This window comes from Schistocerca serialis, chromosome 3, assembly GCF_023864345.2.
Source record: "Schistocerca serialis cubense isolate TAMUIC-IGC-003099 chromosome 3, iqSchSeri2.2, whole genome shotgun sequence".
In the NCBI taxonomy this organism is placed as follows: domain Eukaryota; kingdom Metazoa; phylum Arthropoda; class Insecta; order Orthoptera; family Acrididae; genus Schistocerca; species Schistocerca serialis.
In genome coordinates, this window is record NC_064640.1 from 322,329,754 (window position 1) to 322,351,301 (window position 21,548).

Sequence of the window (21,548 nt, forward strand, 5' to 3'; positions counted from 1 at the left end):
CCGGGCCGCGCCGACACGGCGTGAGCCTCCCGGAGCCGAGCCGGCGACATCCCGAGTGTTTAATATTGCCGGCGCGAGCCGACCGCAGGCGCGAGCCTGTGGAGCAGCACTACAGCTTCTGCAGTACACGCCTCACACGTCTCCCTTCTGCTTTCTTCACAAGTGTGACTGCACACGTCTTTTATTTTAAGATGTTACCTCACATTTCACAATCAGTCAGGAAAAATTACGTTTATTATAATGATACACGCGAAATTACTTTTATTTCATTTATTTAATCTACCGTATTTACATGCATTTACAACAATAGCTTGCCAGCGATCGCGGCATTGCCGCCACTGAATAGTTCGCATTTACTTGTAAACGGAGACAGATATGAGTGTCACTGAGGGACGGAAATGTGTCCCTGACAGATGATAATGCATTGTAAAGTCATGCTGTGGCAGTTCCTTATCAGTGGAAATAGAACCACTGAGTCAAAGGGCATTATCTCAAAACTCTTCGCCTATCAATCTGTCTATCTTACAAGGTAATGAAAAGAATTCTGTGAGGTCATCAGTGGCTCCACATGATGAACCATCACCACTGCCAAGCGCTGCATCATGAAGAAAAAAGAAGAAAAAGTTACAAAATTCTGAAGGAGTATTTCTGCGATTCTTCGTTGAAGGCACAGCAAGACATTACCCAAAATGACGAAGCTAATTACTTCCTATGATTCTCAGGAGTCCCATAAACTCTCTTCCCCTCAGAGGTAAGGGTAAGCGTTTGTGAAATTTAAAATACAAAAGCATGACTACAATTAACTGGAGGTAGTGAATACTGTACAAAGTTCTACTGCGAGCCAAAAAGTGTGTACTAACGAATCTTACCTTATCCTGATACACAATTTTTCTTCTGCTGTTATACTTCTGCGAAAATTTGTGTTCTGTTTAGAAGTTTTGTCTTGAATGTTCTGCAGCACATACTGAAATGTATTATGATTCGTTCTGTAATTTGAATAAAATTTTTTAAGGATAGTTTTTAAGTTCTTCATATAAAGAAAAAAACTCTCCTAAATGTCTGTCGCTATTCATGGGATGAATCCATAACAACCTAGTTCTTCTGTACTTCAAAACTCGACGAGTTACTGCAGAGTCAAAACAATACCAATAAAAGAGTGAAGAGATTGGTCTACACGACAGCACAGACCAGCTAAAGGCGAGCAACTGTTGACTGCAGCTGCGTTTTCTACTGACTTGCTTGTCAGCTGTCGAAGGGTGGAAATCTTTTTAAATTTATTTATTTGGCCTCCCGCCAGCCATTTAGCCAAAGAGTGGGGATTACTTTGACAGTGCAGCGGAGCCCGCCAAGGAAGAAAAAAAAAACAATGAAGAACACTGTAACGCACATTTGTGCCGATCTACAGTAGTTTCATTAACTCTCCATTATTTTTTCTGTCAAAGTAGACGACGAGACTACAGAATTGCGCTTCAGTTATCTTTTAGTTCGAAATACGAAATGTACATCATACTAATTGTAGGATGTTGATGACAAATAATTGTTTGTCTTTTGTGATGCAACGTGTGGCCAATTATAAAAGCATAGCAGATGAATTGTCCAGTAGCCGAGGGAAAAAACTTTATACATTTGGATTTATCTAGAGAATGAGACCATTAAAATAATAAGAGGGACCGGCACTAGGTCTGCGCTGATCACTAGTAATTAGTTTTTTTCTGTCCTGCATTATATGACTACACTAAACCAAGCTGTAACCGCGCGAACTCCGTGGCTTGCGGACGCGGCACTGACACCACTGAATAGCTCGCATTACTTGAGACCAGAGACAGGTATCAGTATCATTATCATTTCAAAAACTTTTTGGTACTTTTAGCTACATTTCATTCCCAACAATGTATGGTCTAAAACGGATCTAACAGTAAGCTAACCGCTACATAACTTTTTCACTACAAGATTTGTAAATCAAGTGCACAACGTTGACAAATAGCATCATTTCACAATGACTGTTAAGAAATATGGAAAGATAAATGATTCAATACGAAGCTAAGATGTTGCACTACCACGTGTACAAAAATCAGATTCTTTAGCCGCATACTTTCTTCAAAATCGGTTGGGAAGCGTTACGAAACTAAGAAAACACGCGAAACGAAAAGTAGACTTTTTCTTGTTTCACGACGTAAGTAACGCTTTTAAGGAAAAAATAAGTTCATAAAACGATGTGGCGAAGTCTTACATACCGCTAAGAATTTTTAAAACATGAAAATCGGAGAAGTGAATTTTCCCCCATTTCGCCGTCCCGGCTCGGCGCGGCGCGCAATGTGAATGCACTACTCGTCGGCCTAGGCACGAGCCGAGCCAGTACGCGTCAGCCCGGCCCGGCCCGGCCCGGCCGGCAGTGTGAACGCAGCTAAGCTTTTCAGTGTGGTTTTCGGGGTGTAAAGTTTCTTGGAGCACCAGTACTGTATTACATCATGTTTGGTTCTTTATTATGGCATAATGCCATACGTGCTAGAAGATGAAAACGTGCACTTGAAACACAGCGAACAGTTGAAATTAGCCAGTACTGTGGAATTAAAAATTTCATTTCAAATACACTCCTGGAAATGGAAAAAAGAACACATTGACACCGGTGTGTCAGACCCACCATACTTGCTCCGGACACTGCGAGAGGGCTGTACAAGCAATGATCACACGCACGGCACAGCGGACACACCAGGAACCGCGGTGTTGGCCGTCGAATGGCGCTAGCTGCGCAGCATTTGTGCACCGCCGCCGTCAGTGTCAGCCAGTTTGCCGTGGCATACGGAGCTCCATCGCAGTCTTTAACACTGGTAGCATGCCGCGACAGCGTGGACGTGAACCGTATGTGCAGTTGACGGACTTTGAGCGAGGGCGTATAGTGGGCATGCGGGAGGCCGGGTGGACGTACCGCCGAATTGCTCAACACGTGGGGCGTGAGGTCTCCACAGTACATCGATGTTGTCGCCAGTGGTCAGCGGAAGGTGCACGTGCCCGTCGACCTGGGACCGGACCGCAGCGACGCACGGATGCACGCCAAGACCGTAGGATCCTACGCAGTGCCGTAGGGGACCGCACCGCCACTTCCCAGCAAATTAGGGACACTGTTGCTCCTGGGGTATCGGCGAGGACCATTCGCAACCGTCTCCATGAAACTGGGCTACGGTCCTGCACACCGTTAGGCCGTCTTCCGCTCACGCCCCAAATCGTGCAGCCCGCCTCCAGTGGTGTCGCGACAGGCGTGAATGGAGGGACGAATGGAGACGTGTCGTCTTCAGCGATGAGAGTCGCTTCTGCCTTGGTGCCAATGATGGTCGTATGCATGTTTGGCGCCGTGCAGGTGAGCGCCACAATCAGGACTGCATACGACCGAGGCACACAGGGCCAACACCCGGCATCATGGTGTGGGGAGCGATCTCCTACACTGGCCGTACACCACTGGTGATCGTCGAGGGGACACTGAATAGTGCACGGTACATCCAAACCGTCATCGAACCCATCGTTCTACCATTCCTAGACCGGCAAGGGAACTTGCTGTTCCAACAGGACAATGCACGTCCGCATGTATCCCGTGCCACCCAACGTGCTCTAGAAGGTGTAAGTCAACTACCCTGGCCAGCAAGATCTCCGGATCTGTCCCCCATTGAGCATGTTTGGGACTGGATGAAGCGTCGTCTCACGCGGTCTGCACGTCCAGCAGGATCGCTGGTCCAACTGAGGCGCCAGGTGGAAATGGCATGGCAAGCCGTTCCACAGGACTACATCCAGCATCTCTACGATCGTCTCCATGGGAGAATAGCAGCCTGCATTGCTGCGAAAGGTGGATATACACTGTACTAGTGCCGACATTGTGCATGCTCTGTTGCCTGTGTCTATGTGCCTGTGGTTCTGTCAGTGTGATCATGTGATGTATCTGACCCCAGGAATGTGTCAATAAAGTTTCCCCTTCCTGGGACAATGAATTCACGGTGTTCTTATTTCAATTTCCAGGAGTATACATTGACTGCCTCTGCGGAAAAGGTTAATAAAAGCCCAATTTCTTTAGCAAACAGACAAAAATAACTTCATTGTTCCGCAAGGCGATTAATGCTTGACTGTCCGAAAGGTGGAAATAAAATAAAATCTGAAACTAATTAAATATGTAAGCCTTTCTTAATTATGTGAATGTATTATAATTCACTTGATACCTCCCGGCCACAGATATCAGTTTTGTTTTCATTTGACGTGAGAGTAAAAGAAGGGGAAACAGCAAAATTACTAAACGTAAACACGGGTCACGTGGAGACTACCCACTATAACTATCAGCCCCGGAGCTACGATGTTTGCAAACTGGGTCAATATTTAAAAAAATCGAATTTACAAAATTATGTGCATCTTGTAGGGCATATCATTCTGAAAAGTTTGAAACATAAAACGTGTGTTCAAGAAAATGTATGACTTGTTATTCGGTCTTAAGTGTGCCAATGTGCAGTGCCATGCCTCTTCATACAGCATTCTTCTATCGCATATCACTGTATTTCACTCTGTGGAATTGGAAGGTGCATATTTTGTAAGCGATGCCATCAAACTATATTCAGGACAGAGGAAATTGAAATGTCCTGTGGTGCCTCTCCTGCTCCCAGTCAGCCGGTTTGACAGGCTGCCCCTCTTTTTTATTATTTTTTTTTTTTAACTCTTCATTCATAGCGGATGGGATTATTTGTAATCGGGAGTACATGAAATCTTCAGAAAATTTGCACTCTCTATTGTCTGTTAGCTGATAACTTGCTGTTTTGTGTGACATAAAATTAAATACAGGATACTTAAAACCAATAGAGGCAAGGGACAAACAAGGACACACTTCTTCAATCCTTACCGCCTAGATTTTTTTTCTCTGTAATCTTGCTACAGCTTTACATGGCGTGCTTTCCTTTCTGCGCAAGAATCTACTACCTCACCAAAGTTCGTCAATCATTTTGCTACATGAAAAATAGAAAATTCGTTATCTGATACTGAAAAAGCTGTTAACACTAATAATACCCAAGACTGGCGTGGTTTCTCGATCTGATTACGTCTATTTTGTCACTGTATGCTAGAGAAAACAAAATAGGCCTTTCTAATATTGCAGCAATTTTGTAACACACACCAAATAAGCAAGACTGTATTGGCACAAACGGTCATTTTTATATCACGACAGAATATAATTCACGAAGTAACAATATCAAATGCCTATTAGGCCTACTACAAGCAAATAGCTTTATGTTAGGAAATAGTTTCACATTTCATTCATACGCACCAGTTTCTCAAGCATGAGATCGAAAAGTAGTATTACGAAATTTTTATATAAATTTGGAATCGTCTTATTCTTTCATAATTTGTGTGATGTCCCTGTTTCCTCTGCTTCCGCGTTCTAAAAAACAATCTTGTCATCACCAATTCTGGTTTAGTTACCCTGTGATTATTCTGCGGTGAGCGTTGTTACATATTCGTTCAAAATGTTTTCTGCGTTACTTCCAAAATAGAAATTAAGCGGTTGCTAGCCGGGGACTGTACAACTGGTCCTTACTAGTGATGCGATCTGGCCAAAAATTTTCTGTCAAAATTTCATTTTCTTGGATACAACCAGAAGATAATACGTAATCTTTCTCACTTGTTATTCCTGTAGTCGTTTAGTTCCATTCTGGTAGACTGAATCTATGGATTTCGCTAGCAATTATAACAACGCTGATCATTCGAAAACCCAATCAAGTACATAATACAACAGCGATTGGCATTCATCCGTTTGGCTTTACTCCGCTCAGCTCATATAGCCCCATCTCCTTTTGTCTTCGGAAAGTTTATTTCTAGGTGCGACGAGGATTCTCCTGACAGAGACATCACATACACTATGCACTCATTCAAAAATCAACTTATGATTCATTCAGAAATGAACTTAAAATGTATTCAAAAATGTTCAAAAACCAACAGGGATGCGTTTCAAAATCATATAAATGATCGATAGATCAACGTACGCTGGATGCTAGGCGCTTTGTGAAACAAGTTTTTTTCCCTCGAGAATATGAATTTGGTGCCCCCTTTTCCCGGCAGCATCTAGCCACTTGCTGCCACTGTTTGCACAGCCAACAGCCACATTCCTGTAGCCAGAAGCGGGAGGACCTACTACTAAAACGCGACTCAACTTCGCATGCGCATGATCCCACTCGTAACTGCTAACACAAATCAAATGTAAACAATTGTGACTTCATGTTCATCGGATGGAATTTGTTGTTATGAAGTACTGCATAGTCTTTGTAAAGCCTTTGACACATTTGCTGTTGGCAGACGTTTGCATGAGGACTATGTGTCGTCGTCGTATATGGTGCATTTCCTTTACAATTTAAGTTATTTTCCTTTTTTTCTCTCGTTTATGTTTTATTGTTGAAGTATTATTCTGCAGTAGCGGGATACAGTAATATCCCTTGTTTAATATCAGGTCGAGGTCTACTTCATTGGGAATATGGACATACGAATGTGTACTTTAAGTTGCAGTTTAAATGTGCACATTTTAGTATGGTTCAAGAAATTATGATGCTCTTGGAGTACCCTGTGATGTCTTGCTGCTTTTACAACAGAATGTAAGATCTTTTAATGTTTTACATGTACGTACATACGGGCTTTCTACATCATGGTAGCTGCGCAAGTGCGGTGTTGCCTGTTACCTGGCACTCTATGGCAAATGCTGAAACGAACCTATTTCTAACAGTATGGCAAATGCTGAAACGAACCTATTTCTAACAGGTCGCGGAAAAATATTGGGAATGCTGGTTTGAAAAGCGTTACTTTCAAAGTAAATATCCTTTAACATAAGTTGGACTATGTGCGAGAATGTACCATGAATTTCTTAAATTACAGAGCGTTTGAGTCTCATTTAAAAATCAACTCTTTGATGATGAGCCATTTAGAAGAATTTCGAACCCTGAAGATCAGACATTTATGTCATTATTAAAAATTTTACTGGCACATTTGTGTGATATACCTTCAAGTGTAAGTAAAAAAATCAACATTATATGCGAATTAGCTTCTCTTGCCGTTTATTAACCTTAGAGACCAATATTATATGTGAAAGCTTTTCTTTTCTTGTAGCAACACGGTGTATATTAATTTAAACCATTAACTTATGTGTTACCAGTACTTAACAATGATGTTGCTATTGGCTGACTACATCACGCACCCTATGCTTTAAATATTCACTGTCATCAGCTGGTGAGATCACATGACACGAGCTATGACTGGCTTACAAAAGCACATCGCAATCTCGATTTCAGTGATTCGGAAAGTAACATGCAGTGTTTGGTGGAATTCCGATGTATACTTTCGTAATACGAAAATACGCAGCGTACATGTTGTTGCACATCAAAGATATTTCCAAAACGTGTCTTTTTCCTGAGTTTCATTTTATAAAGTGCCGGAAAATTCTACGCCCGTGTCCAAAACCATAACCATTCAAAGGATTGATAAGTTTTTGCAGTTCCGAACGAAAATATACTGTTACTTAGGACAGAAAAAGTGTGTTTTTACCCGGGAGAAAGTTTATTTTTAACCGGGAAATCCGGGAAAAATCCGGGAATTTCTTTTTCCTTGTCCACATATACACCCTGCCTGCTAATGCGATGAGACCAATGACCTCGCTGTCTGGTCTCCTCCCCCAAACAGCCCAACCCAACGTACATTAGGTATAATGCTCTGTAGAAGAAGAGACATTTGGATGTCTATATGTTTCCATTGTGGATGCCCTGGTAAGATACTGCAGAGAAGGAATGTGAGATTTCAATGACTAATGTGCCACCAGTCCTGTTCATGCCTTTCAGCTGTGGACAGTTGTAGTTGTTTTGTGGGACAAAGGCCATCACCGTACCCTGGACGAGGTGGCTTTCCAACACATTGCAGCCGTTTGTCATTGCTGTACAGAGGTGCCAGCTGCTCACATAGCCACTGAATTCAAGAAAACTAAATGAGGTGACTATCTGTGGAGGTGAGGCTGCCACAGATAAAAATTCTGAATGAGTGACAGTCCCCAAGATGTCAGGAAATCTCATCAACGACTAACCTGTCCAGGTGCTAGTAGTTTTAGGTGCCCCTTTTCTGGATATCAGATACATATCATCGTAAGCTAAAGAAGTCATATTCTGTGATATGAAAGCGATTTTGCTGAACGCCGTAAGTGGGAAATACATCCAACTGACAGGAACATATCTTGCAAGAATAACTATCTATGACAAAATACAGCCTTTGAATTTGTCATTTCATTTGAATGTAGTCATTAGATTATTCTTGTATGAGACTTCTTGCAGGCATAACAAGCAGGTGTTGAATGAGGAAGATAAGAGTTCCAGATTGATAAAGCTGTTCCAATGAGCACACATGATAGAGATGGTTCTACATCTACATTTATACTCCGCAGGCCACCCAACGGTGTGTGGCGGAGGGCACTTTACGTGCCACTGTCATTACCTCCCTTTCCTGTTCCAGTCACGTATGGTTTGCAGGAAGAATGACTGCCAGAAAGCCTCCGTACGCGTTCCAATCAGTTGTTTGTTGTTGAAGACATTGTTATCCCACCATCACTTGCGGACCCTGGACGCCTGTGAGAAAAACAGAGGGAGCGATAACTCCATGCATTGGCCAGTGCGATACAGGCCAGGAGACTTGTTATGCCTTTTTACGCCTGTGTAAAAAGTGGGAGTATTGGAAAAGTTACTGAAATGTTTCTTGGGCCATATTGTGTCCTTCATTCATCAAAAGTCTCATACAAAATCGAAGGGTATGACTCTTCATTGAAAAGACAAAAGCACAGAGACATCCTCTGTATTCTTTGTATGAAGCCCTACTATGGTCCAGAATGCAGAATGATGCAGAGAGGTTCAAGGAACTGGAGACCCACTCAAAGATTGCGAAGCTCCGATGAGAGGAGCTACCTTTGATGATGCATGTCTCAAGGAAGAGGAGCTAACAACATGGCCAGAATGTGAGTATCTGTGAGTATGCCATGCAGAGGACCATTGACAAGATCTAGACCCAGGGTGCAGAAGTCAGTTCCATTGAGAACTTTTGAAACAGTGGGTTGCTGTTTCTCTGGGAGAGGAAGCACTGTAGCGAGATATGGTGCATGAAATTTGGCTCAGTGTTAAGGTCAGTGGCTAATGTGCTGCAGGTCGCCAGCTGAAACCCAACCACCATCAGTTACTTGTTGTTTGGTATTTATCATTTCTGGATGGTTCTTGAAATATCTTGTGTAGCAGCACTCCCCATCCAGAAGTTCAGTTCTGTTCTGACTGTACATTCTGTTCTGGCTGGGTAATAAATGTGCTTTTAGTGCTTTGTTTTAGTTTGATGACACAGCTTTAGGATTTGGACTTGAATGAGATTATGACAAAGTATCTACTAATGCATTCACAGTTCATATTATAGTGCTGCTCTCAGCTGTTTGAGAAAATGCAACAGTGGTCTAGAGTTTAAATTGCTTTGCATTTGGCAAAAAAATTTGGAATTAATTCTTTGTACAAAAATTGTTTCTAGGCACATATGACCTTATCCATGTTTTTCATCCGAACACACAACATTATGTAGATTTACTGCAGTTACCTGCTTTTTGTGCTTGGAACCTTTGCAGCATAGATGTACAGTGTGCCAGATAGATAGGGCAGAGTTTCAAAATAGCATATACGAATGTTGAACTGTTCCCTTAATTCTTATTGTGTCATTTTCTGGCAGATAATAATTCAGATATTGTATCTGGGGCAATAAAAACACAACAGTGTAATGCATAAGACATCTGTGGCGAAGGACTGGACTAAAAGGGTGCTAATTTAGAAGTATCTCAAAAAGAGGAAAACCACTTGAAAAGAACAATTTCTTTTGCAGTTTACATTGGTCTCTTATTTGCAATAATTACACCACTCAATCAAAAGATGCCGAAAACAGATTTTTTAAAAGCAGTAATTTTTGTTGTTTATATTTTTGAATCTTGTTGTTTGTCTACTACTCCCAAGTCTTGAGTAAAGCAATTTCAATCAGTGGAAACTAAACTTATTATTATTATTATTATTATTATTATTATTATTATTATTATTATTATTATTGTCTGTGAAGAAAAACTTATTTCATGCTTGGTTTCTTTTTTTTACAGTGGCAACTAATCTGTATGAAGGCTACATTGACAAGGAAACCAAGCAGTTTTCTGACAAACAAGTTTATGGAACACCGGAATACATTGCACCAGAAGTTATACTGAGGTAATTTCCACACCGAATAGTCCAGCCTTCTTCTGTATAATGCATGTGCTTGATGACACAGATTTTAAAATGAATGATGTTCAGCAGTTACATCTCTAATGGAACCAGATTCTGAGTAGACTGACAGGCAATCTTGAAATCTGAGTTAGTGTTGTGTAGGATTTTGTAAACTTCCATTGCTTGGATTTCAACTATAGTCCATTTAAAATTACTTGATAATTGACATCTATAACTTGTCGTTACAGTGTTGCCACATCGGCCACTGACTACTGCTCAGTTGTGTGTAACACACAGACAAGACAAGTTACTTCACAAATGCTGTTAATGTATAACGCAGAGTAATGTTGGAAGTGGTGACAGCAAGGTATGTCAAAAATGAGAGGTGCTTTGTTGACAGCTGATTTTGAGTTACCAATGACTGAACTGCAGAAGGAGATGTGTTTTGTTACAAATCACAATTGCTTTGTTCACGGCAACCATTACAAGCAAACTCAAGACAGAGAAAGTTCGGTTTCAGTGTGAAAAGCAAACTCTGTCTCACTATCGTTTTTTACCTGAAACTGTCCTCAAACTGGCTGCACGAGCTGCCATGTTACCACAACTGATGAGCCATCCTCATTGGCACTTGGTTGCAGATTATGGATGACAAAGGCAGATTCCAGATGAAAAAAGAATGATAGGTAGAAAAATAAGAGAAAATAAAAAAAAGTCAGTATGATGCTAAAAATGACATGACAAAGAATTAGAACTAAAGTTTCACGACAGTTGATGAACGACCTCCAACATGGCAGGTTAATATGCTCCATTGAGCTAAACTACATCACAGAGGCAAGTTATTGTATATTTGACTGTGATCACCCAGTCACAATGATGAATTGTAGCCTCAAAAACTCAGTTTCATGCAATGTTTTGTGAAGCTTATATAATGTAAGCCGATCTCGGTGATTATGATAACCGCATATGCGATCCTGAATCACATCTTGTGCGGAAATATCGAATAGTATTTAGTTACTGCTATGTGTAAACTGTCTGTATTTCATTTGCATAGCTATTTGTGTGTATTGTTTGTGGTGTGGTTATCACGTATGATGAAACACTAAATAAAAGTGCCAGGTCCATAATTTGGGATCCAGACACATCAGAAAAGAATGCCAGACAAGGAATTGAAAATGAACTGACAGATTGTTCTGGCAGCTTGGCAACAGCGAATGGTTTGGGTGTGAAATTAAGCACTCTGATTGGAGGAAACCAGCTCGAACACCTGAAGTGTCAGCTATCAAGTAATTTTAATCAGACTATAGTGTGAGGACCTTTTAATAAGTATAATTCTGTTTTATTATAAACTTGATTTGGCTGTAGGCTTGGTGGTTTTTTGGTCCAGAAAAATCTACTTAAATCCCTCTGTTGGTTCTAGTATGATTTTTCTGAGTTTTGATGTGCTTTTAACTTTAACATAAATATTTGTGTGTGTGTGTGTGTAAAAAAAAAAAAAAAAAAGAAAAAAAAAGAAAGTATGTAGTTTGGACCACTTATGTAACTATTGCACTTGCCTCCTCCAGACCCCTCTTCATTTCCATTAACTGGCTGATGTCTTCGATTGGCTTATCGAGTGAAGACAAAATCATAAAAATTTCCAGTTTATTGTTTGTTAACTTGCTTTACTTTAGGTGCAATGTAAGATATCCCTTTGACTGCAGCGAGGTGTTGAATTGTCATGTAATGGGCCGCAAGTACTTGATTTCAACATATTACTTCTGTGCTAAATGCATTTCCTGATCCACTTGACAGTTTTCAAGACACGATATTTCACAATTAGGCAGTCATTAGTGTCTGTGTTCAGAACCTGAGTTCGGAACTTCCTTTGCAGTCAAGATATTAAAATCTCTGGTGGTGTATAACTTCAGTGAAACACGTAGCTGAACAGTATTCAGTAACTTTATGTTTAATTTGGAAATACTGTTGTTGTAACATAGTGGAAAATCAATGAGAAAATTGTCCGAAAGCAGGAAGATCCATTTTCGTGTTTTATGAATTTAAATGTTACCACCATCAAAGCTTTGCTATTCATAATCTCTGATTCATCAGATTTTCATAAACTGGGCAAGTGTATTTAGAAATTGAACTCCATTCTTACTTTGCATTGATGAATTACTTTGATGCAAAATATCTCCACTAAGGCTGATTCTTACTCACATCTTCAGTCACCTCCAATCCCTTCACTTTTTGCAGTTGCCAGAATGCCATGAACTTGTTGCTTCCTCACCTCCTTGATTGCGTTATAAACGTGAATTAACAGCTGACAAAGTTCAATAGGTTTCCACATACAGAAGAAAAATGACTATACACTGTTCTTTTATTTTTACTTTTTAAAAATATTTTTGCAGAAATTTATAGTGTTCACATGGACACCATATTACTGCAATGCAGTTAGCAACCAACAATTTATTTGCTTCTTTTTAAAGTTTTGTGTGTAAAATATGGTCTCCACATTTTCTCGAGTATTGACCCTAATTGTCCAAATCTGACTATCATTAGAGCCCTATGTGAGCAGTTAAATGCACAAAGACTGGTAGTTTTTGGGATTCAGATATACTTAGGTTTTGTTTCATCATTTGCAAGTGGTACATTTGTGAGCAAGGTATTGTGAACATCCACATGTCATGTGAGCCTAAAATGCGTAGTGTTGATGTTGTGATGGCGCATTTCTTACATTCCAGAATGAATTCGAGTTAAATGCCTTAAACAGGTGTACATGAGTTATGTTGTGTACAATAAGTAACACATAAGCTGGGGCACAGCTTTCTCTCAAAAGGTATTTGTTTGTCTTAATGTAGCAAATCTTGGTGTGAGTGCACAGATCTGTTTCTTATAATTAATTTGCTTTTCAATGTGAATACATTTTTCCACTTACAGTTTTTCTCTTTAACAGTAAGAGCATCATTCAGCTGTAGATGAAAGTAGGGTATGTCAGACCATTACTAAGAATTTGAAAGATGGGTTAGATTCTGAATTTAGTTAAAAAAAAAGGAAGATCTCACTCATAGGTAGCAGTCATTAACAGGGTGTTGGCCAACATATGCTGGAGAACCTAGGATCAGAGTACCAGGTCACAAGTATTGTAAAACCTAGTGCCATCCTTGGCCAGGTAATTGAGGCTATTGAGGCACTTGCTAGTGATTTGAATAAATGGGATCAGGTATTAATAGCTGGGGAGCAGGCAACAGCTTGGACATGAAACTCAGGCACAAATGTGAGCTTGTTGCTACTGGTTTTGGGTGAGCTCATATTGGTGCTGTACCACTTGCTGCTATTGGCAGATTGCAATAGAAAAGACATGACCTACACCTTAACAGGAGGTAGGCAGATAAATTAGCTGAACTGATTGCTGAAAATATGGGGCTGAGGAAGGGGGGGGGGGGTAGAATTTATGTGATTATGAGTGAGAGAGAGATTTTTGTAGTCTAAATACCTCATTCGGACAGATTAAGAGTGTTTCAAATAAATTAAGTGTAGCACAAGAAATAACTTGTTTGATTAAGCCACTGGACAATGAGGACTGGAAATGAATGATTTGGAGTGATAAATCCCAGTATACTATTTGGGGATGTGATGGAAGATTTGGGTATGGCAGATACCTTGAGAACATTACCTATCAACATGTGTAGTGCCAACAGTGAAGTACAGATGAGGTGGTGTTACAATATGGAATATTTTTTGTAGTTGGGTATGGTCTCCTTATTGTACTTAAGAAGTGTACAGTAGAGGAACAGTTTGGAGACTTCAGTTTGTTTGTATCAGCATGACAATCCACCCTGCCATAAAGCACCATTTGGGAAACAATGGTTTGTATACAATAACATTGCTGAAATAGACTGGTCTGCCTGAAGCTCTACCTGAACCCAGTGAAACACCTTTGGAATGAGTTAGATCATCAGCTTTGCTCCACACCCAGAATCTTAACATCACTATCTTCTCTGGTTTTTGGATCTTGTGGAAGAATCAAATCATAATTAGTCTGTGCTCTGCCAAAGCAAAAATATCTCAAGTGAAGTACTGAAATCCAGTTCTTCAAATATTTGCAATGTATTCAGTCATGTATGTAATGCATCACTATCACAGAGGAAATTTCTGGACAGACTGAAATCTACTATGGTCAGACTCCTTTACAAAAAAAAAGTAGTAAGACAGATAGTAATAATTACTGGCCAGTCTCACTACTTCCCTCCTTGAAGATAGTGGAAAAATTATGTACACAAAAACCATGGCACACCTCCTCTAAAAATATTTTACTTACTCAGTCTCAATTTGGTTGCCAAAAGGGTCTCGTCACATAATATGTTATTGTTCAATTCACAAATAAAGTTATACAAAATTTAAGTGACAAAATATTGTGAACTGGTATTTTTGGTGACGCAGTAGTCTCCTATATAATGTCAAATATTGTGGTACCAGAGATATAGATGGTAACTGGTTTATTACTAAGAGGATGCGGTGTGTCACACAGAGAGTGTACACAATGAAACAGCATCTTTATAATGGTACATAATCACTACATGTGTACCACATTAATATATATTGAGTATTCTCTTATTATTTCTGGTATATAAATTATTGGCCAGCATATATCCAAGAAACAGAAATAGTTCTCTTTGCTGAAAATGCAAATATTTTAATTCAAGCACAATGAACAAACTTTGACACTTGAAAATGTAATAGTATTTTCTTGAAAATTAAAAACTAGTTCTCTGCAAATGGACTGTCAGTGAGCTTAGATAAAATTCAGTAAATGAAATCTAGTATTCTAAATGCATAAGTTTTTATATTGATAAGAATCTGAGTTGGAAGTCACCTGTTACAGATCTTCTTAAATGTCTAAGCTCTGCAAATTTTGGGTTACAGATAATCTCAGATTTTGGAAATGAAACTGTCAAAAAGTTGACTTATTTTTCCTATTTCCATTGACATTGGGCTAATTCATCATTGAGAAACAAGGACTTGCACAAAAGCATGTAATAAGGTTAATATGTGGTGTTCACTCTACAACCTCTGTGTGTGTGTGTGTGTGTGTGTGTGTGTTTGTGTGTGTGTGATGGAGAAATTTGACATCGTTAAGTATAAGTTACTACATGTTAATAACAAAAGAAAAACACATCATAGATTAAGAAAATTGTGTAAACGATCAGCATGTTTCCATATTTATCACTAAGAAAGTGTATTGTACTTATAAAATTGACTCATTTCACATCATAGTGAGAGGTCACAATTATGAGCCAAGGAACATACAAATAATTAACTAAGTATCGCCTGATGAAAAGCTTGTAGTGCTCTCTTACGATATGAATACAGAAATGTATACCATCTCTGTTAATGCAAAGATTTCGAGAAACTATTCTAGAAAAAATATATTAATGTTAGTGGTAGTATTGCCACTCAGATATTGTTGACGAGATGACAATTTTTATTTTTTCATTCAGTTGCTCTGAAACACTTGAATAGTGTACACCAGGTAATGTTATACCCTTCACAAGGTACCCAGTGTGAAGTATCCCTTTTGCTACTCGGCTAACACTAGCTGTGACCTTGTTCTCATCTGTGATTCCAGTCCTGGGTTGTCCTTCACATGTATTGCATTCTGGTGAATTATGCCTACATTTTAATTCAGCCACCAATTTGTCACATGTTGGAAATGAAGAAACAGACTCCTTATAAATCTTGGATGAAGTACTGTTGGTTGTACACTGTCCAAAACAGAATATTTCTTGATGGAACTGTAGTCCAGTTTATTAATTTGATCAAAACATAAAACTACTTTAAAAAGCCAATAAACAAAAGAATTTTGCAGAAGAAGTGGACACTTAAATTACTGTGTAACATGTGCCAACTCATCATAAACAAAATATCATCCTTATGTTAGACAGAAAGCTTTTTCACCTTGCTTGCTTATTGACAGTGCACCCAATACTTGTAAATATCTCCTTGCTATAGAATGTGTAATGTTACCCAGTGAATGTGGATGATATCTACTAAGTTTTATCTAGTTTCATGAGGATCAGTTGCCTATTTACACCAATAAATAGATTATGATGTGGTTTTCTCAACATGTTAAAATAAAGCTGTTAAATGATTGTAAACTGACATCTAATTTGAAAAATATGGGTGGGCTAAAGCAATGTATCAGATGTGACTGACCACACAATTTTCCCATGTGTAGCAGATCATAAAAGAGCACTTCATAGGGTTTGTTTTCCATCATTTTCTGAGTGTTCATCTGGGATATTACCATTTCCTATTTTAATATTTCCAGCCAAGGTCTGTGTGCAAGAAGCAGGCAAGAATTGAGAGCAGAAATTAATTGTATGTGAACAAGTGTGTCATTTGTTTTGACATGTAATTGCTTGCATTATATATTACTTTTGATTATCTTTTCTGGCATTTCATCTATTTTTGCAAATGAATTATAAATCTGTGCAGAGCAAATCATTTATATTTCTGAGATCTGACATAAAAATTCTTCTTTGCAGACAGGGATATGGCAAACCTGTAGACTGGTGGTCTATGGGCATTATATTGTATGAATTCCTCATTGGCTGTGTGCCCTTTTTTGGTGATACACCAGAAGAATTGTTTGCCCACACTGTAAATGGTAAAGTATGAGCTGAGAAATTATTTTCTGGCATTATTTCAGATTTATGTTGCTATGCATTAATGGTGTTGCAGATGAATCAGGCGGACATCTTGCAAAACAGCTTTTTTAATTAAAAGCTTAATAAAAGAAATTTTGAACCCTGACTCACTGCAGTGATGAAGACAAAAAACACTGAGATATGTACAAAATTATACCATTATTGAAATTCAGTGTTGTTCAGTGACATATTAACAAACATTTTTTAAAATTTAAAATGCATCTTAAAGGAACACTTTGATCCGGGTCTGAAAACCATGCATCATGACCGCCTGTTCTGTTATCCTGTGGCTGTCATTAGGAAGCAGTGTGGAGGGGCATGTCATCAGCACACCACTGTCCCAGCCACTGTTGGTATTTCAAACCTTGGAGCCACTATTTCTTATCCTAGAAGCTCCACGATGGGCCTCATAAGGCGGTGTGCACCTTGTTTGAATCCCCCACAAAGACAAAATGGTAGCAACACTGCAATTTGAACATGAGCCCTCCTCATTGCAATCAAATGTGCTTAAACACTCAGCTACAGATATGGTCTGAAATCAATCTTGGTGCATGGAAAATAAAAATAATTTAATTGTACATCTGTTTAATAGCTGGTATTTGGTTTTTCCCCTTTCCTCACTTCTTCACTCCCTCTCCTCCTCTCTTAACACTAAATGCACGAGACCCGCATTGTATCACACACACTTTCTGTCGTATCTGTGTTTGACTCATGGTTTCATGTAGTAGAATAATTTTTTATTAGTGTATTATTTTTGTAGCAAAATTTAAATTATGTTATTTCATTTGTTGACTGTACTTGAATCTTGTAAAAGTTTCCTGTGTAAAGCTAAGATAAGGGAGCAGAGGAAAGGGAAATATCCATTGTTCAAAACAATTATAATATCCAGTAAAATCTTGCTTGGCGGTGGTCAACAGCATGTATGAATTGTACAAAATGCATAAGACTGTGTTGTCTGTGATAATGTTATTTATTCCGCTACCAGTTTCGGCCTTAATTCATTATCAATGGCAGCTGTATGACATACAAAAATGGACACTGTGACAATATGAAACAAAATAAGATCAAAACAGGAAAAAACCATTATATCAATCGAAATACTCAAAAAAATTATCGCAGGTGTATCACATGTCGTATGTGCTTTGACATATATTACCACTGAAACCCATAATTGCCAATAAAATTGAAAAATTGTAGCAAGATTAAAATGTGATGGCGCATTGACAAAAGAACCACATGTGATGTATAACAGTACAAGTCAAAGAACTTCAAAGTCAAAGATGGCACTCTTGACCAAATCCATTAAAACACTTCTGTGTTAATCAGATTACAAAATTGAAGTATTAGCAGTTTTACACTTGATTGATATTATGTGAAAACATTAATAAAACACATATAAAGTAAAAGAATAACAGAACTGATGAATGTAAGAAAACACAATATTTTACAATTCATTCAAAAATGTAAGCATGTAAAATACAATCTACAGAGCAGTCCATGAAATTACAATCAGTCAAGCCCTATCTGGCAAAAATACACATTAAAGTAAATTAATATGAAGGAAATAAGATTTTTAGGAGTGAAGGAAAGAACAGAAGAAATGTAGAATATGTGGATGTAAAACATCTAAAATTTTATGCATATGAATGTGACTTTTGAATTTTTATCTGTACAATAAATGGAATTTAAATTACATTTTGTGATTGTGTAGACACTGGATGACATATTCTTCTAACTAATGTGCAATAGTTTAACCTATTACTGTGTCCTCCATATGGTATGTGTGTGTGACAATCAAACAACAGTATGTTAGTATGTTCTTCCTGTGTGATGATTTCTTTAATGAGAAATTTGAAGCTTCAGTTTTCTTTTTGTTGTCTTCTATTACCACACTAGAGTGGCCAATGACTGACTGAATAGAAGCCTTCGCCCTTCTTAGCAATTTACATAGGAACAGAATTTTCTTGGTTCTTGGCAAGATCTTTTACTAAGGTATGACGTTAGTAGTTGTTGAATGCTTTGCACATCGATCTCTTTACAGATGCACAAATCTCTATTAAGTTTTGCCAATCATCAGTCTTGGTACAGTAATTGAGAAAACTGTGTGCACTTCCAGTCCTTTTCAAACAACACAACATTTTATTAGAATTATGTAATTTGCTTGATGTCTTAGATATGAATAAGGCCCATGTGAAAAAAGTAATTAGAGATCATATCTAAAAAGCAATATACAAAGTGTGGCTGTCAAATAACAGAATTATTGTTGTAAAACGTTTTATTTGCAAAACATATTTATTTAGTTATTGTCAACTTCAATGTACTGCCCTCCTCTATACCCCTAAAGTGCTCCATTCGAATGTTCCATTAATGTAAATGACTGGAAGTCTTCCTTTGTGAGTTCCTTGCAGATGTGTGCCACTTTTTCTTTCACTGCTTCAGTGGACTGAAATATTGTTCCTTTCAATGGAGATTTGACGTGTGAAATAAATGTCACATTGTGCCAGGCCAGGCAAATAAATTGGGTGTCTAACACCAGGAGGCTGTACTTGGCTGGAAACATTAATAGACAGTGTGGTATGAGCTGGTGCATTGTCTTGATGTAGAACCCATGATGTGTTCTTCCACAATTCGTGTCCATCCGCCCCCCCCCCCTTTCCCCCTCCCCCCTCATGGAGTTGAGCAAGAACCTCAGGTAGCAATATTGATTGATAGTTTGACCTTTATGAACCAAGTGAATATTGAAAATATTATCAACACTTTGAAACTTGATTTGCTCATTTGCTCATTCAAGCTTTTTTTGCTCTCAGTGACGTTGGGCCCTTCCAGTCCATGGATTTGTTCCTAGTTTCTAGATCATAAGTGAAATACCAAGATCTGTCACGTTATCACTCTTTCCAAGAAATTGGGATAATTTTCTGTGGTATTCAAAGTGTCAGTACAAACATATTCACAAGCTTGTTTTGTGTTGGATCGTGGGAGTTTTTGGCACAGATTTCACACACATTTTTCTCATGTTAAATTGGTTATTTAAAATTTGCCGCACACTCTGTCAGATCAAATACACAGCCAACAGTCAAATTGAATCAAATTACCTTCTCTTTTTATATTTTCATCTGTTTTTGATGTTGAAGAGTGTTGCGGTGTGAGTCATCTTCAATGTCTTCTCGGCCATCTTGCAAATGCTTTAACCACCTAAAGACTTGCGTACATAATAAACAGTCTTTGCCATACACTTCTCTTAGTAAACTTGTTGCTCTATTTTTACTCTTATCTTGCACAAATGAAGACCACAGCCATTCTGATTTGTCTACAGACACCAGAGGTGCCACATTCGACTTCACGTTTCACAGCTATTGGTTATTCATATTTGCTGCACATGTAGTTACCCTGCGACAGCTTTAGTCCTATTATTTTATAGCCACACCACGTACAATTTAGCTTGGCACCAATGAACTGGGCTTGAAAACAAGGTCATCAGCTGAAAGTTATATGACCTGATTGCATACTAAACACATTCTGACGAAAGAATGGATAAGTACTCTTAAAAGTGTTGTTGACCATGTTTGTATTGATATAACCTGAAAAGACTGGGTTTCTTTCTTTAAGTGAGACGATGAAAAAAAAAAATTTAAACCATTTATTATCTGCACCGACGTAACACCACCATTACACTATTAGCATGGGTGCTTCATGGGCCAAAGGTGGCATGATAATAACCAGGGACCAGAACCCCATAAGAGGAAGTGAAAACTCGCCATATGAGTCAGGCTGCAGGAAGCAGAAAGTCCAAAACCTCACAGAGACTTGCATGGGGAAAAACTCAACTAGGCTGGCACAGGTGGCTGATGACTGAGTACTCGGCAGGTAGCACAAGACCAGGTCTGCAACAATTCTACATCTACATACATACTCTGCAATCCACCATACGGTGCGTGGTGGAGGGCACCTCGTACCACAAGTAGCATCTTCTCTCCTTGTTCCACTCCCAAACAGAACGAGGGAAAAATGACTGCCTATACGCCTCTGTACGAGCCCCAATCTCTCTTAGCTTATCTTTGTGGTCTTTCCGCGAAATATAAGTTGGCGGCAGTAAAATTGTACTTCAGTCAGCCTCAAATGCTGGATCTCTAAATTTCCTCAGGAACGATTCACGAAAAGAATGCCTCCTTTCCTCTAGAGACTCCCACCCGTGTTCCTGAAACATTTCTGTAACACTCACATGATGATCAAACCTACCAGTAACAAATCTAGCAGCCCGCCTCTGAATTGCTTGTATGTCCTCCCTCAATCTGACCTGATAGGGATCCCAACTTCTCGAGCAGTACTCAAGAATAGGTCGTATTAGTGTTTTATAAGCAGTCTCCTTTACAGATGAACCACATCTTCCCAAAACTCTACCAATGAACCAAAGACGACTATCCGCCTTCCCCATAACAGCTATTACATGCTTGACCCACTTCATATCGCTCTGCAATGTTACGCCCAAATATTTGATTGACATAACTGTGTCAAGCGGTACACTACTAATGGAGTATTCAAACATTACGGGATTCTTTTTGCTATTCATCTGCATTAATTTACATTTATCTATATTTAGAGT

General features: G+C 38.9%; 1 protein-coding gene across 4 annotated transcripts in view; it reads left to right on the plus strand.

Moving 5' to 3' along the window:
- LOC126470135 (microtubule-associated serine/threonine-protein kinase 2) overlaps positions 1-21,548 on the plus strand; it is a 268,713-nt gene that overhangs the window by 171,314 nt on the left and 75,851 nt on the right. For all 4 annotated transcript variants that reach the window (XM_050097751.1, XM_050097750.1, XM_050097749.1 and 1 more), the window contains exons 14-15: positions 10,160-10,265; positions 16,787-16,908. In XM_050097751.1, coding sequence (XP_049953708.1) covers positions 10,160-10,265; positions 16,787-16,908 — 228 coding nt within the window. The remainder of the gene's footprint in view (positions 1-10,159; positions 10,266-16,786; positions 16,909-21,548) is intronic.